The sequence below is a fragment of the Pseudophryne corroboree genome, chromosome 7 (assembly GCF_028390025.1).
Source record: "Pseudophryne corroboree isolate aPseCor3 chromosome 7, aPseCor3.hap2, whole genome shotgun sequence".
NCBI classification, from domain to species: Eukaryota; Metazoa; Chordata; class Amphibia; order Anura; family Myobatrachidae; genus Pseudophryne; species Pseudophryne corroboree.
This window is the reverse complement of record NC_086450.1, coordinates 45,003,213-45,024,974: the sequence shown is the minus strand read 5'-3', so window position 1 is coordinate 45,024,974 and position 21,762 is coordinate 45,003,213. Positions and strand designations below refer to the sequence as shown.

At 45.2% G+C, this 21,762-nt stretch overlaps 1 protein-coding gene across 12 annotated transcripts in view; it reads right to left on the bottom strand.

Annotated features, from left to right (window-relative positions):
- Positions 1–34: 34 nt before the first annotated feature.
- The window catches only part of MAP2 (microtubule associated protein 2), a 360,999-nt gene continuing 339,271 nt past the window's right edge, over positions 35–21,762 (bottom strand). For 9 of the 12 annotated variants that reach the window (XM_063933123.1, XM_063933121.1, XM_063933125.1 and 6 more), the window contains 7 exons: positions 19,529–19,584; positions 15,448–15,604; positions 13,501–13,841; positions 12,402–12,494; positions 10,926–11,007; positions 7,848–7,960; positions 35–6,113 (listed from right to left, as the gene is read on the bottom strand). In XM_063933123.1, the coding sequence (XP_063789193.1) occupies positions 5,898–6,113; positions 7,848–7,960; positions 10,926–11,007; positions 12,402–12,494; positions 13,501–13,841; positions 15,448–15,604; positions 19,529–19,584 (1,058 nt within the window). In that variant the 3' untranslated portion in view covers positions 35–5,897. Of the gene's footprint in view, positions 6,114–7,847; positions 7,961–10,925; positions 11,008–12,401; positions 12,495–13,500; positions 13,842–15,447; positions 15,605–19,528; positions 19,585–21,762 lie in introns of those variants that run through there. The other 3 variants (XM_063933126.1, XM_063933131.1, XR_010181865.1) reach the window with 2 other exon arrangements.

Below are 21,762 nucleotides of genomic sequence, written 5' to 3'. Positions count from 1 at the left end.
GATCAAAGTGTTGCAAAGAAAGAAGTAGACCGTAGACCATGACAAGCGGTTTTATTTTGCAAAACAATCACTATACAGCAACAAATACAATTGCAAATTGGATTGAAAAACATGAACTAACTACCACCATCCATTCAATAGACACCTCCCTATGTGTACAGGCTTAGGTTCGCACGCCTCACCGTCCAGCACAGAAGTAATGCCCTCCATTTTCTTTTCCATTGCTAAAGTTGAACTTTTTGAACAGTTAACGTACTTTCTACTTTTCATTAATAAACACAAGTATGCTGAAGAGGGAAATGGACTATCCAGCAAATTGACGGATGGATTCAGGGGTTTGGAAAGGCTTTGACACCATGCTGGGTTAAATACTCTGAACATGTACTAGCCAGATAAAAGAGGAGTGCTTCTATATTTTATATGCTGGATTAATCGATCTTTCAAGTCTGCACTGTCAAACTGATCTTGCATTCTTAAAAATGTATTTAAAACAGAAAGCGATTAGAACCCAGCATTTATTAAATCTAACGAGTCTACCTGTGATAGGTATTCTGTCTATACTGAAGCCCCCTCTTATATTTGGTGCAACAAATCTTTGTACATAACATGTCCAGCATACAAAATACAGCAGACATCACTGTCCGCAGGTTTTTACAGATACGCGTTCTACAATAAATTATACTAGAAAAAATAAGTACAAATGGCCACAAATATAAATTAATTAATAAAGCACTGCTTCATTTGCCTAAAACGACCCGAATATTGAAGCTAAAATGTAACTATTCCGGAGTAATGTTTTCCAAGAGATTGGAACAAACGGTTTAAAAAAGTCACCCCTGAAATGTTTATTTAATTTCATTATCCTAACCATTGCGCTGTAATGACTTTATTGTGTGTTAGTTGATTAAAAAGTTATATACTGATTATCTTAAACAAAGTTTAGCAGGTTTCATTTGTGTAACCAACACAGCCAGGAGCAGTTTGGTAGCCTGTTGAGTTTAAATGGTACACAGATTATGTCATGTAGATTATAGCTGTGCAACATGATAGGATGAATTGTGTTATGTGCGGGTCATATCTGTTCCTGTGTGTATCAAGATTTAACACTGCTTGATACTATTCAGTATTCAGTAAAATACAGGATATTAATACTAACACTAGCATAATCTGTTGTCCGCCTAGTGCCGGCCCTGCCCCCTAAACGCAAGACGTTGCAGCGTTACACCTATTGGGTGGGGCCACTGGCTCTGGGAAGTAGTGAGCACTGGCCGGAGCGTTCAGCTCCACAAGTTACAGCCCTGGGGAGCTGTTATCCATCACCCAAAACAGTAGGGTTCCAGTCATTTTTTTTTAGTTGCAAAGAAATCTATTCTTTGACCGAAAATTAAAAATAAATCAGCCCCAAGCCTTTAGATAATTCACAGATTTGTCACAGATAAAATCATCCAAAAACTAAGAAGTGACAAATAGGAAACATTAGATTAGATAAAATCAGGTAGGGGGTATATATATATATTTATATATATATAAATACTGCGGGCTGCAAATTCCAAGTGTGACTCCTCACTGTACCCTGTAAATGCTTTTTATTCTGTCAGCTACTATTTTTACCAAATCAGGGGTAGGCAACATTATTCTCTTTGGGTGCTCAACGTTCAACATTGCACGCCAAAATATTTTCGGCGTTTCACACCATTATAATGGGTGTAGTATGGGATGCCGGCGGCCGGCCTCCCGGCGACCAGCATACCGACGCCGGGAGCCCGACCGCCGGCATCCCAACAGCGTGGCGAGCGCAAATGAGCCCCTTGCGGGCTCGCTGCGGGCACGGTGGCGCGTATTTTATTCTCCCTCCAGGGGGTCGTGGACCCCCACGAGGGAGAAGAAATGTCGGTATGCCGGCTGTCGGGATTCCGGCGCCGGTATACTGTGCGCCGGGATCCCGACAGTCGGCATACTGAAGACCACCCATTATAATATATAAAAGAAAACATTTACAAAAGCAAGATGAGCACTACAAATATTAGTGGCCTTGCCTACCTGTCCTACTTCTTTTGGAGCTGGTTTGCTGTGGATAGGTTGATAATCTGTAGCCTGGAGATAAAGACAGCGTCAGAACTGTGTACTGGTATTCACCTGTGAATAGGGTACACTCACCAGAGGACAAGGCATCATTAGGCTTGAGGCCACACTAGTGTTCTTCATTTTGGGGAGGGTGCAGTGCACCAAAATAGTCTCTTTGGTGAGGGAAGGAGTGCCGCCGAGCTGCCCGGCCACCGATACGGCCGACGGGCGACCCGGCGGCGGGGGGGGGGGGGGCAGTGATGGGGGGAGTGAAGTTTCTTCACTCCCCCTGTCACCTGGCTCCGTAGACGTGCAGGCAAATATGGACGATCTCGTCCATATTGGCCTGCATGCACAGCCGACAGGACACCAGCGATAAACGAGCGCGGGGCCGCACATCGTTCATCGCTGGTGCCTCCACACTGCACAATATGAACGTTATCTCGTTCATTAATGAACGAGATCGTTCATATTGTGCAGTGATGTCGGCCAGTGTGTAGGGCCCATAAGAGGGGAGCAGCACACCTAGTAGGAGAGGGACTGAACGCAAATAATGTCATCTTCAAGCCTTGGTCAGTGGTATGACATTTATTTAATGCAGTTACTTTTCTTTTACTTCTTACCAGCTAAGGCAGTTGTGGAAATATAAAAGCTACCGCAGCCACCAAGGTAAGCTCATTGTAGGTACACAGCTAAGTAAGTGCTACAAGGTTTCCTGGCCTTGTTGACTTCATGGGTTTTATAGTATTGTGTACCGCACATACAATGGAAATTACATTGCTGCTGGATGTTTAGGCTGTTATCGTAACAAATTATTGCTTTATTACAGCAATATAATTCATTGGGCAGCACGGTTGGTGCAGTAGCTAGCATAAGTGCCACACAATGCTGAGGTCATGACTGACGTGTGTGGAGTTTGTATGCTCTCCAAAAGTTTATGTGGGCTTCCTCTGGCTGTTTTTGTTTCCTCCCACTTTCCAAAAAACTCAAATAATTAACCCTAGTGTGTGTCCATGTGATAGGGGATATAAATAGTACGCTCCACTGGGAATGACTGGTATATTCCCTTTAAAGCACTACAGAATATGTGGGCGCTATATAAATAACGTAATAATTAGATTACTTTTTAAGGTGAATCTGACTAGCATCTAAGCACCTTATAGTATTTATCCTTCGTATCCTAGTACCGGGCGTCATCATTCTTGATGCAGATGGAGATAGAACTGTAGCCAATCACATCATCAGAATTTTCTGTACGCTGCTAATCTTATGGAAGGCAGTGACACACCTACTTACGTGACTGCGTGACAGGACGGTATGTCATTGGCGTCATGCCATTATGTTGGGAAGATGGAGGCAAGTGGGATACCACAGGCTGATCGTGAATTGGGCAAGGTCCTTTTGTGTAGCTATATGAGACTCCTATTACACCAGTACCAGAATGGGGCTTATGGCACCCTGTGCTACCTCCGTCCCCGTAATGTCACATCAGGGACTGGGGCCATTGATTCTAGAAAGTGTAGAGCTGCCCGTCTTTTGGACGCTCAAAGCAGCACTGTAGCTGCTCAACATGCCGCAGGAGATTGGTAGACTCAGGAAATGTATCATAGAATGATTATTTTGTTATTAAATTCTCTTTTTATAAAAGTAGAAACAATTACAAAAAAGGCTTGTAAATTGTCTCTGGAATTATAGAAAATCAGAAAGAGAAAAATGAACATATTAGAGAACCTAAGTATTTTCCAAGCAGCAAAAAACAATGGCATCAATTTCTTTTTAATTTACCTTTACCCAAAAAGACCATATATTACCCCTCTGTTTGTCTCTGCAGACCCTATTGAGCATACAGGCAAGCCATTACTTGCGTGCTTCTTCCAACTGTCATTCTATTCTATAACATTTCACAGCCCACTTTTCCGAGAGCTTCACATGGCCTCTCCAAATACTGTAGGTAATCACCAAAACTGTCAACCTATGTAAGTCATCATTGAGTTTTACTATTTGTGGATAGCTGTCACTCGAGTGGCATATCATTAGTCATTTTTTTTTAGCATTTAGTTATATTTTTACATTATTTTGTTGGTGTAAATCTAAAGGGGTTATAAAACATTTTAGAAGGATTAAATTGTGGGTTTGGTTATAACATTTATTTGTGCAAAGCCTCACAAGCCCTCTGCTGCAGATTTCGGCACTGAGCATAAGCTGGAAAGGGGGTAAAACTGACCATATGAAAATGTAAGAAAACTTTCTCTTGTGAAACTGCAACCCATCACCAAGAAACGTTCCACTCTATACCATACCAGAATCATAATTGCATGTTCAACTTTAGCAAGTAGAAAACGAAAAACACACAATACTTTGTTACTGGATGATTGTACATGGAAAAGAAAACAGGAAACCCTCGGGGTTAAAAACCAACTCGCACGGCAGCCCTTTTCAAAATGAGAAGCGAGAGAAAAACAAAGTCATTGACAAAAACTGCGTTTTTTTTGTTTGTTTTTTGTGAAGCAATCCAGCGTAGAAAGGAAAACCCAAAACAGCCAATGCTTCGTCAGATCCCTAAAAAGAGCAATTTCATGCGAAAGAGCGTTGCTGAGTATCTTCTCTTTCTTTTTTAAATACACGTCGTCGTCTTTTTTGTTATTTTTATTTTTTTGTTGTTTTTCTTTTTTTTCTTTTTTTTACATAGGAAAAAAAGAGAAGCTTTCCTAACATTAAATTATGCCTACCTAAAACTGCTTTACTAAATGGTGCAATAGACACAGATACTGTGAGTAAGAAATGGAATTTTCAAGTATATGAAAAGGTTCGGGGAGAGTGAATGAAAACATGGCCACAGAGAAATATATATACATCTAGATTAATAATACTGTATCAAACAGGTGGAAAAAAAGGGCTTGGAAATGTCTGCCTATGCACAAAGCTATTTTTTTTTCTATTTCCGGCCTTGGCTTGCTTGGAAGGCCTGCAATGCACCATTTTACAAAGCAGGGCAGGCGTTCTATTGGCTACAAGACCATCAAATATACAGGTACTGTACTATTCATAAAACAAGTGCTTTATGTTGGTAGCTGCTAACCTACAACACTGTTCCCACGTTTTTCCTTGAAGAGCTCTCTCGGCAAATTGGGTACACTTCTCTCATTGGTAATGGCATGACCAACTTTACAAGATCTGCCTTTAATGTCGGATAGTGGTGAATGTTTGTCTTCTTCATTAAACGCGTTGCGCCTCGGCCTCTGGCGCAGGAGAAAGCTTCAGTGGGCTTGTTAGCCTATGGGGATTAGGGACTGGATGGAACAAAGAGCTGGGCCGCTATCTGAGCAGGACAGGAAGATGAGCAGCCGCTGTGACGAGACATGGCGCCTATGCAAACTTTGTTCAGATGGCTGGCAGGCACATGTTGAAATTACACCAAGTATTTAGGGCTCCATGCAAGACTAATGGAGAGCAGTGATAATAACTTGGGTGATGCTTTGGAAATATTGTAGGATATGAAGTTTGGTCTTCTAATCCCCGTGGAATGTGATAACGCATGACCAGACCTATCTGCCTACAGTTGTTCCAGGGTCACTACCCTCTGCCAGCGGCAGAATTGATGAATCTGGCATCATCACGCAGGAATTGATGGATGTACAATGAAATAACCTACATGTGTATAGGTTTGGCATTATGTGATATTTTCTTATTGTGTAAAAGGGTTTGATAGGCAATGACGATGACACCTGCTGTGAGCCCAAATCCTGCCAAGAGCTCATGCGTAAATATTTTCATTAGTAATATTATTATTATTATTAAGGTTAACTTCATACACTGCTAATGGTAGCACACATTCATAAGCCCTGTTTGGCCAGGGCTGCAGTGACGTCTTCTGCTAGGGTAGCAAGCTGCGGGGATTCTAACAGATTGATGCTTCCAGATGAGGAGACATTGCTGAGGCGCCGCGGAGAGGCGACGCTGGAGCGACCTGGAGATTGCGTGATGATTTCAGCACCGTGATCTACGCGGGCCTTGGCTGTCTCTCGGAAGTGCAATTTCTGGTGGTCTATCTGCAGGAGAAAGGGAGAGGCACCAATATGAAATGATTAATAAACTAGCAGTCAGGTCAACGGTGCGCAGAGAACAGCGCGTTCCTATACAGCACCAGTGTACTATCCTCCCACGGATTCTGCAGAGCAATTTCATAGCAAGAGCTGCACCGTTCGCCAGTCACAGTAATCTGTTCTCTGAGTGTGAGATGTATCATGCATGGCTATTAAGGAGCTCGCCAGCTGCGGGAAATATTTATCTGCATTTCAGCCTGAGCCGCGTCAGGGAAACCAAACATCTAGGGGAAATCAGTACTGCAGTGTAGCAAAGTCATGGGCTCGGCTATTTCCTTCAGGCTTGTACGATCCACTCGCTCAGCCTCAGATAATATATAGTACATTTCATTGCAGAAATGAGGCACAGGGGGTATAATCATTAGTATCCTGAAGGACAGCTTGCACTTACAGTACTTGTGGATGGATAATAATTAGGCACATTGGGGGCAGATGTACTAAGTCTTGGAGAAAGATAAAGTGGAAAGAGATAATCTACCAACCAATCAGCTACCAACTGTCGTTTTTCAAAGACAACCTTTTAAACACAAAAAGGGGCAGATGACGGCACAAGGAAGTGATAAACCAGTGATAAGTGCAAGGTGATAAACGCACCAGCCAATCAGCTCCAATATGTAAATTAACAGTTAGGAGCTGATTGGCTGGTGCGTTTATCACCTTGCACTTATCACTGGTTTATCACTTCCTTGTGCCGTCTCCAGGCTTAACACATCTGCCCCAAAGAAACCTGTAGGGTGAATGAATTAAGTACAATCATCCCATCTTGTTTTAACAATTGCTATGATCTTAATGTCTCTATATAGAGTATGTCGTCTGAGTATTATCTGTGAAGTGTTGACACTGGTCAATGTGGTAAATAAATATACCAATTGAGAAGCCGGTGCCGTCACCTGGGTAAGTGTACACTTATCTCCTGACCTTTGTGCATTGAACGGATGAATAAATTCTCTGGTATGCAGGGCAGCATGCCTCTTGTGGTGCACCTGTCTCCTAAGTGTACGCTTGGTTTGCCGCTAACCACCATTATCAGTGCGGACTCGCTCCTACTCTATAATAGGCTCAACAGCTAAACCTGGAAACAGGTGCAACTACGTTTATACCAGGTTTGTATAACCCACTGTTGTGTCTATAGACACACAATACAAATGCATGAGAGTCTGCATTGTCCGTACTTGTGTATATACAGTCTTGCCACATAGGCTGTGTGAAAGCACCTCAGTGTCAGTATAGAAAACAGCGCTAATGGCCAGACCAGGGCAAAATGGCTGTGATAACGGACAAGCTAGGTGCCACAGCCTCGGAAGAGCTGAGGACGGATGTGATTAGTAGGGGCACACTCTTGTGTTTGGCCCCATGCCATTAAGAAAAGCAGTGATCTGCCCAAGGTTGGTGCACTTTTATTTGGCATGGGACCTAAGATCATTGGTCACTCACAAATGATGGTCGCCAGCCCTGATTGGCTACGCCAGGTGCTGTTGAGTAGTAAGCCTGCGCTTTTGTGAGGATGTATCTTCTACAATAGGACCACAGAAGCATTGTATAATTGTCCAATCTTGCGGGTCCCGACGTGTTTCCCTAGCGATCACAGCGCCAGGCTGGCTAGGAAAAGCCCCCGTGTGTGTCAGCGCTGGCAGTAATTAGCAGAGGGGCGCCATAAGACCAACCTATTTAGCTTCTTACCTTGATATGGCCACCACCAGGGATATGGTGGGCGTTGTCTAGAGAGCCAATCTTTGCCTGAGCTTTCTCCTTGAAGTCCAGTTTAACCCTCTCAATCCTCACATGCCCTCCACCTGCCCAAAAATAAAATGTTAAAGTCGCTATGCCTAGACTGAGATAATTACAAGAAATTATTCACGTGTCACTGAGCTTTGCAATGTAAAATCTCGTCACACACGCACACACACACGCGTGCACAACTTTAAAGGGTTCTGCTGTACCAGGAGAGCGATGCAGCTGAACACTATGGGAGGTGAAGCCAGATGCTTCTTGCCATGAGGACCCATCCCGTCGCTGCATAATGACGCAAATCACGGGGTCCATGGAGAAGGCGGGGGGGGGGGGGGGGGGGCAATATTACACGATTCAATGAGAATCAAGTCATGCGCACCCATCTCACCCATACCCCCTGAAACTGGGTGAATGCATGAGGGTGAGCTACTCTTTCGGGAGTCCCCAGTTATTCTGGAGTCCGTTATGGCACACACACATCTTGATCATACTGTATAATGGGCCTTATTCAGGTTGGATTGCAGTGTGCGATCCAACCGCAAATATTGAGAAAAAGATGCGGGCGGGGGCCCTGCAGAAAATGCGATCGCCTCTGCCTGTCAATCAGGCAGAGGCAGTCGCGGGACGGGAAGGGGGGGCAACGCTCCGTTTCCAGGGAGCGTTGCGGGGGGGGGCGTGAACGGGGGGCGGAGGCGGCTGCGTGACGATCAAGAACATGGCACTGGGACTCCTGCGGGCGCAGCTATGCTGGAATTGGCAGAATTTGCAATCCTTACTGAATTAGGCCCAATATCTGAAACCACACATACCTGATCTTACGCTTTGTTATTAAAGTGTTAATGAAGTACAACATTCTACTCATTGTTTTTACGTTGTTTAATATTAATATATCTCAGGGATATTTAAAGCGCCACTCAGGGCCCGATTCAGCATTGATCGCTAAGGTGCGGAAATCACTATTCGGCACAGTTTACCTCATTTTAACTTGAACTTTTTATTACTTCCTTTCTTACAGTGACAGTACTTCTCATAGAAACATAGAATTTGACGGCAGATAAGAACCACTTAGACCATCTAGTCTGCCCATTTTTTTTTATCCTTTAGGTAATCGCAACCCTTTTTGAACCTTAATTCTTTGTAAGGATATTCATATGCCTATCCCAAGCATGTTTAAATTGGTCTACAGTCTTAGCCTCTACCACCTCTGATGGGAGACTATTCCACTTATCCACTACCCTTTCTGTGAAGTAATTTTTCCTTAAATTTCCCCTGAACCTTCCCCCCTCCAGTCTCAGTGTATGTCCTCGAGTTCTAATACTTCTCTTCCTTTGAAGAATGTTTCCCTCCTGAACTTTGTTAAGACCCTTGATATATTTGAAAGTTTCTATCATGTCTCCCCTTTCCCTTCTCTCCTCCAAACTATACATATTAAGATCTTTTAGCCTTTCCGGGTAAGTTTTGTGATGTAGGCCATGCACCATTTTAGTTGCCCTTCTTTGTACACTCTCTAATGTATTTATATCCTTCTGAAGATATGGTCTCCAGAACTGGACACAGTATTCCAGATGGGGCCGCACCAATGACCTATACAGTGGCATTATCACTTCTTTTTTCCTGCTACTGATTCCTCTTCCTATGCAACCAAGCATCTGACTTGCCTTTCTCATTGCTTTGTTGCATTGCTTTCCTGCCTTTAAGTCACTTGAAATAGTGACTCCTAAATCCCTTTCCTCCTCAGTAGTTTCCATTATAGTACCCTTGATACTATATTTAGCCTTTGGGTTTTTGAGACCCAAGTGCATGATTTTGCATTTTTTAGCATTAAACTGTAGTTGCCACGTTCTTGACCATTTTTCAAGCCTAGCTAGGTCTCATCTCACCCTCGTTACACTTGGCGTAACACACGGCTGACAGCATAGAGCAGTTTTCTTTATTTCATGCGTCACAACTTTGTGTTTTTAGTTTTTTACTACAGTCAGTGTACCTTATCTATTTAACGGGCCTGAGTCGCACTCAGCTCTGTATGCGGCCGCATGCGGAGCGCTGATAGTTTGCAGATGGAATGATAATGCGACTATCTTACCGACTACATGTGCATGCGTTGCGCCGCCCCCCCACTGTTTTTCTGTCCGCTATAACAGCTGTTGTCATTAGTATAATCGCTTACACCTACCCTATGCCGAGTGCAAGAGATCTGTCAGAAACAGGCGTCCCCTCAACTTATGCAGGACTCGGAAGTCGGAACAGGTCGGAACTCTGTCTACATGCCCACGACACTCCCGTAGCGCTCCTAATTCTTTCTGTACCTTCACCCAGCTGCCACCCAGATGGCACCAAAAAACACCCATTTCACATATGCGGGGAAATGTAACAATGTCTGAGTTTGCGGATTTCAGCCGAGATTACACGCATTTTTAAAGCAGCGATCATTTACAAGGCAAAACCAAGTTGGGTTTGCCTTTTAAAATGACTGCCGCTTTAGAAATACGGACAATCTCTGCTGAAATCCCTGACCTCCGACCTTGTTACATTTCCCGAAGGAGTGAGACGGCTAACTAACTCCATAATCGCCCGGAGATATGAGTATGTTCGCTATTGGGCATGCACAGGCTGCTAACATTTGTTGCGTGTAACACATAACAAGGCCCAATGGGCGTGATTCAGATCGTGTCGCCATGCCAACGCAGCAGTGATAATTTTCCGCAACGGAACTGCGAGGCATCACAAGTGTAGCAACCGCCCACAAGTGAACAGAGACGAAAACATGTAATTTTTTTGTTAATGTACTTACCTGACTACTATGATCATATATCAGTAAACGTATCTCATTCCAATAATATAATACACATATACTATACAGGATGATTCCACATCATTTATAAAGATAGGAAAAAAATGAAATGCAATTTGAAAAACTCCTGATTGCTAAGAGTTTTGATTTATTTTTGTACAGTCAGTTCTCATCTTTCTCAGAACGACACCTTGTCCATAGTGGTGGCTTGTGAGCTGAAGGGATGTGCTGCTTACCTGGCCGGTGGCGGATGTTCTTCAGAGATCCACACTTGGATGTGATGTGACTAAGGTCAATCTTCTTGCTTACGATCTGCACCTGTAAGGAGGAGCGCAGGAGTGATGTTAGATCTATAAGAGAGCGCTTCAGGCCCTGGACAGGAACAGGTAGCAAGTTGCCGGAGAAGCTGAAACGATAGTGATTAATAAGGGACTCGGGTGAAGTTACAGCTGTAGAGAAAACACGTCAGTGGTGCAGCAAGCCACAGAACACCTCACCACACCCAGGTAGTTAGTTTGATGGGAAAAGGATGTTTCACATACAGAAGGTCACCATTCGTTTGACCTTGAGCAATGTTTTGAAGACACTACAGTGAAATTTAGATATTGAGCATATGCTGCACCTGTCATTTTATATCCATATGCAGACGTGGCTGCCTCTTCTTCTTCCATATATCAAATGCTTCTCTCTCACCTACTTCCAGGGGCACCAGTGGTGGGGGTGTATGGATTAACTGGCATAACCCCGCCTCCCCCCCAGTTAACAATCGCCCCCCCCCCCCCCAATAGATGTTTAGACAGTATGAGTATATGCGCTTAGCCTTGGAGACAGATAAATTGGACAGAGATAAAGTACCATCCAATCAGCTCCTGTCATGTTACAGGCTGTGGGGCAGATGTATTAACCTGGAGAAGGCATAAGGAAGTGATCAATGCAAGGTGATAAACGCACCAGCCAATCAGCTCCTAACTTTTAATTTACATATTGGAGCTGATTGGCTGGTGCGTTTATCACCTTGTATTTATCACTGGTTTATCACTTCCTTACAGTTCACTTTACCTCTCTCCAAAACTTAGTACATAAACCACTAAGAGGGCTTAGCCACCTCTGCTCTAGTTACCATGCTGCCTCTTAGCAACCGTAGTCCACCCAAGTTTTGGTGGCCCTGCCCACTGCCTCCCATGGTGAAGCTATGTACAGTGTTGGGACTGACGTCTGTATCCTTTATGTCTCCAGGGTTCTCCTACACATTATCAGGGGTAAATTTACCAAAGGTCAATTTTGAACAATGTTGTGCTTCATGGTCTAAAACACACATTTACTAAAAGACAATTGTTGGTATTGATTTTTAGATGTTAGTAAATGTGCAACTTAAACCCTGAAACACAACATCGATTCAAATCGACCTTTAGTAAATTTACCCCTCAGTTTTATTCAGGAGAAAATGGACAATGACTGTTTCTTGAAAACTCTTCGGCTAGTAATAGTCTCTGCTCAATTCATGTTCTCAAACTGTGTGTCACCAGATAAACTGCTCAAGGCGCCAGTACAAGCTTCGCCAGGAGAGTGAACGGACGTGAGTAGACAGACAAAAAGGACAGAACAGGTGCTGGTTAGGTGTGGCAGGAAAGGGTAGAACCTGTGGGGGTGGTCAACAGGAGCACCAAGGAAGAAGCTGAGGAGATCCCACAGGAAAGTGCGCCCTCACTTACTTGACCTCCCCCAGCATTATGAGTGATGTTATCCTTGGAGCCACAACGAGACTGAACATCACTAAAATCAATCTTCTCACTTAAGATCTTAACCTAGAAGGAACATGAGGCAGGGTAAGCGTGCCCAATGAGACAGGCGAGCACCAAAATCCGCAATATGACCTCTGAGCGGCCCTGAGCACAAACAGCGGCCCACTGCTTTCTATCATCAACATTCTATGCCACAGAGAGGTGGGTAGCATTAAACCATCGATGAACATACTTATGGATTGTGGATCCCATATGTACATTTCCCAAGTCGAACATCTATATAGGGTTCAGTATGTAATGCCGATGGTTAGAATGCCGACATCAGCATCCCGTCCGTTAAAATCCCGACAGGCCCGTAGTTAGCACCCTAAGCTTCCCCTGTACCCTACCCTAACCTTCCCTGGGGGTGCCTAACCCTAACCCTCCCTGGGGATGCCTAACCCTAACCCTCCCTTGTGGATGCCTAACTCTAACCCTCCCCAGGGGTGCCTAACCCTAACCCTCCCTTCCCCCCTGCCTAAACCTAACCCTCACCGCTTGGTGCCTAACCCTAACCTCCCCTTCTAGGTGACTAACCCTAAACCCCCCTCCCCCGGGGTGTCTAACCTTAACCCTCCCTGGGGATGCCTAGCCCTCCCCAGGGTTGCCTAACCCTAACCCTCCCTTCCCCACTGCCTAAACCTAACCCTTACCGCTTGGTGCCTAACCCTAACCTCCCCGTCTATGTGGCCAACCCTAAACCCCCCTCCCCGGTACCTAACCCTAACCTTTCTGTCCCTACACCGTAACTCCCCTAATAGTGCCTAAACCTAACCTCCCGACCACCTACCCGCCCGCCGCAGCAGGACACAAGCACGTCCCTCTTAGAGAACGATCGGGATTCTTTGCGTCTGTATTTTGACGCCGGGAATCCCGCCTATGTCGGCATTTGTATGTCGGGATTATGGCCAAAATACCGACGCCAGAATGCCGCTCGGCGGGATTTTAACAGTATATATATATATATATATATATATATATATATATACATTGTCAGCATAGTTCTTGGTTTATCTCTCCTGGTTCTCACCTGTCCACCTTTGGGCTGGTACTTCATATTCTCTGTGGATCCGACCTTGGATTTGATGTTTTTCAGGTCTGGCAAGGGCTGGTTCATTACACGCATTTGTTTCAGAGTGGCAGGGGACTTGGGGGGGGTGCGAAGTAAGGCCACTTTCTTCTCCGAGCTCAGCAGCAGAGATTTTGGTGTTCCCGGAGTGCGTGGCGTGCGTGAGTAACTTGGGGTCCCTGGGGTGCCTGGAGTTCGAGAAGCATAGCTTGGCGGTGTTCCCGGGGTGATGGCAGTAGATCCAGGAGTGGTTGGGGTAGATGTTCCGCTCTTTCCTGTTCGACTCCAGATTGGCTCAGATCCTGAGTAATGAATGGGACAATGTTGTGAGTAAAAATGAGACAGCACCTGCTAAGCACCAAAGAAAGAAAATATGAGCAAACACTGGAATTTACTACCCCAATAATAAATATAACACGGTAAGGAAAACTTTAGAGACTCTTCTTTATAATCACTGAAATGAAACAGCAACGTTACAGAATCTGTCACTATTCACACAGCAATAACAGAGAGCCAGATTAATGGTAACACAACACAGGCACCTGCCTAGGGCTCCAAAATGTCAAGGCACAAGTGGTGACCAGCAGCAGTGGCTTGTATACTTGCAGTCACTGTGGCTTCCTTCCACCAATGTTAAGTTGGGAGGGAATTTACATGTTAACCCCATAAATCAGTCTTTTGGCAACTGGCAATTCTGGCAAGGACAACAGTACAAGCCCGCCATCAGCGGTTACAGAAGGTAGTTGACTTTGTGCCGCTGTTAAAGTGTCAGCAGCTCTGCTAGCAACAGGCAAGTGGGGTGGATGGTGTGTACATCACAAGGAGTTAAGGACTGCAGGAGACAGGTGTACTGAACACCAGTTTAGAGGCCTGCTACACCGTATCCATAAAACACTGGAGGCAGGGTCGGACTGGCCTACAGGGGTACAGGTGAAACCCCCAGTGGACCCCACTGTCTTGGGGGGATCAGGTTCCAGACTATGCAGCCTATGTTATATACTAGCCACCACTTTACACAATAGCCATCAGACTGGGGATCAACGTTACCCTATAGTTACCGTATTTGTGTCTGTTTTGTAAACTATAGCTATAGAACCAGTACACCTGTGTTTCTGTGGGGATGGTATCAAGATCCCAGCATTTGAGATTCCGGCAGTCATTTGCCGACAGCGGCATCCTGACGCTCAAGATCCCGACACCTAGTAGGTGAGTATACTATACCTAATCCCCAAACCCCCTAACCCTCCTTTTCTGCAGCCTGACCCTACCCCTTCCTGGGGGTAGCCTAAAAAACTGCATTTGCTGATGCATTAGTGTACCAACATGAATTAGGTCCATTGTACTGAATGACGGCTGAGCAGCCAATCCTGTTCATCAAGTACTAATTAGCAGTGCCATAGCAAGACGAAATTCTGCCCTGGCTCTCTGATTGATAGGTCGGCAGTCAAAAAGGTCGACACTAAATGGTTGACATGCATTTGGACAACATGGTCAAAATTTCGACATGATCAAATGGTCAACATGAGTTTTTTTATTATTTTCTTTTTTTCAACTTTTTTTTTTATACATTACCCCCCACATGGACTACAATTGGGAATAGTAACCTTGCCCGAAGCATGACAAAATCTGATTAGTTGGGCAACATCACTTTTCATTTTTAGAACCTTTAGTAAATTTATCCCATAGGTGGAAATTTATCAAACCCTCTAAAAAAGAACAAGCAAAGAGCTGCCTACAACAACCAATTAGCTTCCAGCTATCATTTATCTAGTCTATTTTTTACGATATTGTAGCTAGAATCTGATTGGTTGCAATGGGTAACACCTTTACTTGCCTTCGTTGGAAGTTTTTATAAACCTCTCCCACATTTCTGTCTGTGCCAGTACATACAAACACCAGGGAACATACTTGTGGTACGTCTGACTGAGGAAGACACCGAAGAGCTGACAGATAAAGAGAGGTCTTCCTTGTCTACAGGGATGATTTTCCTGGTGGGGTGGATGGACTGCGGCCTAGGCAGGGAGGAACGTTTCTCCGGGCTCTTGGACACGTGGCCAACACCATCCTAGATAAGATACAGGAGATGAAGGAGTCGCATAATGATATAACAATAAAACATACGCTTGTAGCATAACATATCATATACAATTTGACATCTGGAATAAAACAATACATCAGAACCACAGCATTAAAAAACTCTGAAGCATGTTGATTGCTCTTAATATATACATTACATTTAAAGAGAGTCCATCCATTGGGGCAACACAGATACAAGCAGATGTCTTGTAGGAGTAATAGCAGCACGGTGTTTATATGGCTTGGTTCTATCAAGTTACACAGCTGAAGATCCTAAAACTCCATTCTAAGGGCATCTAACTGGTATGTTTACTGCTATGTCCCCATCTGGCATGGGTACTCCACTGTGTCATATGCCCACCAGGATTAAACGCACCAGGGTGAAAAGCATTCTGTGGCCGTAATATTAAACAGCCGACGTAGGGATCCTACAGGATTTGTTTTGCACTTTTATGGAACAGGAAACTTTACTTTAAGTTATTATAGAAATTCTATAACTATTAGATTCTACAAAAAGACAATGGCCCTCATTCCGAGTTGTTCGCTCGCAAGCTGCTTTTAGCAGCTTTGCACACGCTAAGCCGCCGCCTACTGGGAGTGAATCTTAGCATAGTAAAATTGCGAACGAAAGATTAGCAGAATTGCGAATAGACACTTCTTAGCAGTTTCTGAGTAGCTCGACACTTACTCGGCATCTGCGATCAGTTCAGTCAGTTTCGTTCCTGGTTTGACGTCATAAACACTCCCAGCGTTCGCCCAGACACTCCCCCGCTTCTTCAGACACTCCCGCGTTTTTCCCAGAAACTGCAGCGTTTTTTCACACACACCCATAAAACGGCCAGTTTCCGCCCAGAAACACCCACTTCCTGTCAATCACATTACGATCACCAGAACGAAGAAAAAACCTCGTAATGCCGTGAGTAAAATTCCTAACTGCATAGCAAATTTACTTGGCGCACTCGCAGTGCGAACATTGCGCATGCGCAATTAGCGAAAAATCGCTGCGATGCGAAGAAAATTACAGAGCGAACAACTCGGAATGACCACCCATGGGCCTAATTCAGATCTGATCGCAGCAGCAAATTTGTTAGCTAATGGGCAAAACCATATGCCCTGCAGGTTGGGCAGATATAACATGTGCAGAGAGAGTTAGATTTGGGTGGGTTATATTGTTTCTGTGCAGGGTAAATACTGGCTGCTTTATTTTTACACTGTAATTTAGATTTCAGTTTGAACACACCCCATACAAATCTAACTCTCTCTGCACATGTTATATCTGCCCCCCCCTGCAGTGCACATGGGGGGTCATTCCGAGTTGATCGCTCGCTAGCAGTTTTTAGCAGCCGTGCAAACGCTATGCCGCTTCCCACTGGGAGTGTATTTTAGCTTAGCAGAAGTGCGAACGAAAGGATCGCAGAGCGGCTACAAAAATAAATTGTGCAGTTTCAGAGTAGCTCCAGACCTACTCAGCGCTTGCAATCACTTCAGAATGTTCAGTTCCGGATTTGATGTCACAAACACGCCCTGCGTTCTCCCAGCCACGCCTGCGTTTTTCCTGGCACTCCTGCGTTTTTCCGAACACTCCCTGAAAATGGTCAGTGGACACCCAGAAACGCCCACTTCATGTCAATCACTCTGCGGCGGACATTGCGAATGAAAAGCCTCGCTAGAGGCTTTTCATTCGCAATGTCGGCTGTCGTGAAAGTACATCGCGCGTGCGCATTGCGCCGCATACGCATGCGCAGAAGTGCCGCTTTTTCACTTAATCGCTGCGCTGCGAACATTTTTATCTAGCGATCAACTCGGAATGACCCCCATGGTTTTGCCCATTAGCTAACAAATTGCTGCCGCAATCAGATCTGAATTAGGCCCAATGTACTAGCTAAGGAATCGGGAGAGTGTAGAGACGCAATGATTTATAATAATAGTTAATTGTTATGTTTTGTGTGCTTAGTTATAAGTAGCGCCCAAGGCTGAACACAAAATGTATGACAGCCTGCGCAGCTGCAGAGATAAAGCACAAACACATCATTGAATATCTGTACATAAAAACAGGGCGACCTTCACTTGTTTCCTAAACAACTATTCTTTCCTTTGTCACTTTTTATTACGCAACATACTGACTACCGAAAGATGGACAGTGCAGGTATAAAAAGTAAGCACAACCGCACAAAGACTCTTTCCATCAGAATACATATATTTATAATTTGCCAAGGTATGTCCCATCTCTAACATGCGTGCCTAGCAACAAAGGAGGAAGAACGCACTCCGGGAACAAGCTACGCATGGAGTTGGGATGAACCAGTTGGTGGTGTAACAGTACATATATATATATATATATATATATATATATGTTTTTTATAAATGTTTGTATATACACATATACATACATATTTCTAGCTTGGTATACACGGTTGAGTTACATTATTATGACTACCTTCTCCATGTGACGTCGGCAGCGCGTAGCCCATGGAATACATCACGTGTCGTGCGCTGGCTCGGTGGGTATATAAGGTGTGTGATAGGCCGTCTGCACACATATCACTCGTTGCTGTCATGGGTAAAAGGGGCGATTTATCCGAGTTGCAGAAAGGGATGATTATCGGCTTTTGGGCCAAGAGTGGCAGTGTTCCTGATAGAGCGCAGTGTATGACCTGCGCTGAAGGTGTATTGTGGCTGGACAAATGGCACCATTGTGAATAACCGACGTGGAAGCTGTGGAACACCATGTGCCATTGATGTGAGAGGTGAACGTAGGTGTGTGAGGGCCGACCAACGCGCTACAGTGGAGCAGCTCGCCGTCAGAATGTATCCGTCGGCTACCAGACGTATGTCTAAAATTACAGTTCAGCCCTTCTATAGTGTAAAATATTAATACTGTATTCCATACAGTATCCAATGTATAAAAAGTACCAATGTTCAGGGTTGTTACTAGGTTCTTCTACCGCTCCCCCAGACTCCTACACTTGCTCCGCAGACTGGGAGATTATGGATTGCATTTGGAAACCCCCCTCTAGAAATCCTGCGTTTGCCACTGGTGGTCATAATAATGTGGCTGGGTAATTCAGACCTGATCATAGCAGCAAATTTGTTAGCAGTTGGGCAAAACCATGTGCACTGCAGGGGAGGCAGATGTAACATGTGCAGAGAGAGTTAGATTTGGGTGGGGTATGTTCAAACTGAAATCTAAATTGCAGTGTAAAAATAAAGCAGCCAGTATTTACCCTGCACAGAAACAAAATAACCCACCCAAATCTAACTCTCTCTGCACATGTTATATCTGCCCCACCTGCAGTGCATATGGGGCCTAATTCAGACCTGATCGCTAGGGTGCGTGTTTTGCATCCCTGCGATCAGGTAGTCGCCGCGGGGGGAAATCGCTGTGCAGGGGGAGGGGGAAATCGCTGTGCAGGGGTGCGAGCGCATGTGCAGGAGAGCAGTTCGTGCAGTCTCTGCACAGACCAGGACTTCCTCTTCCAGTTCGATGATCGGGGCCGGAGCCGACGTCAGAAACCCTCCTTTCAAACGCCTGGTCCCTCCTGCGTTTCTCTGGACACTCCTTAAAGACGGTCTGTTGCCACCCACAAACGGCCTCTTCCTGTCAGTCACTTTGCGATCACCCGTGCGATCGCTTTTCTCGCACCATCCCGTCGCTGGCCGTCGCTGCAGACCGACATGCCTGTGACATTGCGGTGCATACGCATGCGCAGTTCAGACCTGATCGCAGGCTGTACGAAAACGCAACCTTGCGATCAGGTCTGAATTAGGCCCATGGTTTTGCCTATCTGCTAACAAATTTGCTGCTACGATCAACTCTGAATTACCCCCCAGGTGCAGAAAGGAACAAAAACAGGCTGTATAAAGTCATGGGTTCCGTCACCTTACAACTTAAGAGAGCGCAGGATTTACTCACCGTAATTCTGTCCCTTGACTGCCGATGGGCACTTGGAGTCTGCTGGGAGTCTCCCCCTAGTGGCACCAACACAAGGAAAATAGGAAAAGAAAGACTTAATGGTTACAAACACTACGTTGCAGCGGGAGGAAACGACCAGACGGGAGATCACCTCTGTATGTCATATCCTTGCTATGTGTACTCTAGGCTGCTAAATAATTTATGTCCAAGAGTCAGTGGAAATTCCCAACATTTACTGGCGATCACTGGCACCGTTATGTAACTATTTATTACAGCAAACTTTGTCATTAAGGGATGTCATTCTAATGTTAACAAGAGTGAGATTATGTATTAATATGGTTAGTGCATGCTCCCTGGCCCCGGACACTGGAATAACCTTTATATAACCCATAAAATACATGAAGATTCTTGATGCTACTGTGCGCTCCGCGTCCTCAGGCGCACAGCCGACTGATAAGCCAATCTGATCATCAGTAAAGTACACTGCTTCTGATTGGATTAGAATTAAACAATACACTTCTTTGAGACTGACAACAGGACTCCAGGGTGACCTTTAAAGGGAGGTGGTCTGTATGGAAGTACTGGGGTCTCAACAGCCTTGCAGCACAGTCGGTGTCCAATATGTATCTGCAGATATATCGGGCCATCTAGCTGTGTGTAAGGGCGTTCCGCCGACCGCCTGTGGACTTGCTGCGGGGGGCTGATGTCACAGTTGGGCGGGCAAATACAAATGCCCGTTTAGCTGGGTGTTCTGACCAACATGTTGAGCACCCAATTGATAAGTGTATATAATTACATTGATCGGCTGTTGGGTCAGCGTGACGACGGGTCCATCGACATGTCGGCCAGGTGTTACCCAGCCTTACACTAAGGAAACTGCACCCTTGCACTTAAACTATTAATACTATCGCCACTGCCACAATGATGTGGATATATGCACCAAGTACACATTTATCATCAAAGACAAGTGGAAGAAATGTGCTTAGCCAACTGGTTCCTACTCTGATTCCCTAAAATACCTAGAATACACATTGTGCATCAGTTACAAGCTGACTAGTTGCTTTGGGCAACTTCTCCACTTTTTCTATTTAGGAAGTTTGATACACCTCCCCCTCTGTCTGCCTGATGCACATAGCCGGCCTGAGGCGCTAATCCCTGCAGCTCTGAATGGGAAAAAGGCATTTTCTCCTGGACACTGTACTGCGGTCATGTCTAAGCTTTGCATTTTGCGTTTTCCTTTGACATATGCTTATCCCTGAAGAGAATATCCATTTAATATATTTATTTCTGAATGCCTCCCACAACTAGTCTAAATTAGTGCTGTTCTCCACTAGTACACATCAGTTACACGTCATACTTGTCATTCAGAATACATTTAGGGGGTAATTCCAAGTTCATCGCAGCAGGATTTTTTGTTAGCAGTTGGGCAAAACCATGTGCACTGCAGGGGAGGCAGATATAACATGTGCAGAGAGAGTTAGATTTGGGTGGGGTGTGTTCAGTGGCGGTTCTTGCCACGGGCAAGCGGTACTTTTGCCCGGGGCGCCGCCTTCTGGAGGGCGCCGGCGCCATCCGGAGGGCGCCGCACCAGGGCAAGATCCGCCACTGTGCTCCCCGCAGTGCCCTGCTGTGCCCCCCCGCTTTGAAGGGAACCAGACGCGTAGCGTCTAGTTTCCCTTCATTGAAAGGACCTTAGTTGTGCGGTGCGCGATGACGTCATCGCGCACCGCACAGCAAAGGTCCTCTCCATGAAGGGAAACTAGACGCTACGGTCTAGTTTCCCTTCGTGTAGAGGACCTTTGCTGTGCGATGCGCGATGACGTCATCGCGCACCGCACAGCATAGTGGCACAGACACTAGGGGTCATAATTGACCTCTAGTGTCTATGCTGTTCTATGGGAGAGACGTAATAACGTCTCTCCCATAGATCGAAGAGAAGAGAGAGGGGAGAAGAGCGGTGCCGCCGGCGGAGGGGGTCTGGATCAGGAACGGGGATGGTAAGTATTCTTTTTATTTATTTATTTTCTTGCAGCGTCGTGACCACGCCCCCAATTGAAGCCACGCCCCCATATTTTGCCCGGGGCGCCACAACTCTTAGAACCGGCCCTGGGTGTGTTCAATCTGCAATCTAATTTGCAGTGTAAAAATAAAGCAGCCAGTATTTACCCTGCACAGAAACAAAATAACCCACCTAAATCTAACTCTTTCTGCACATGTTATATCTGCCACCCCTG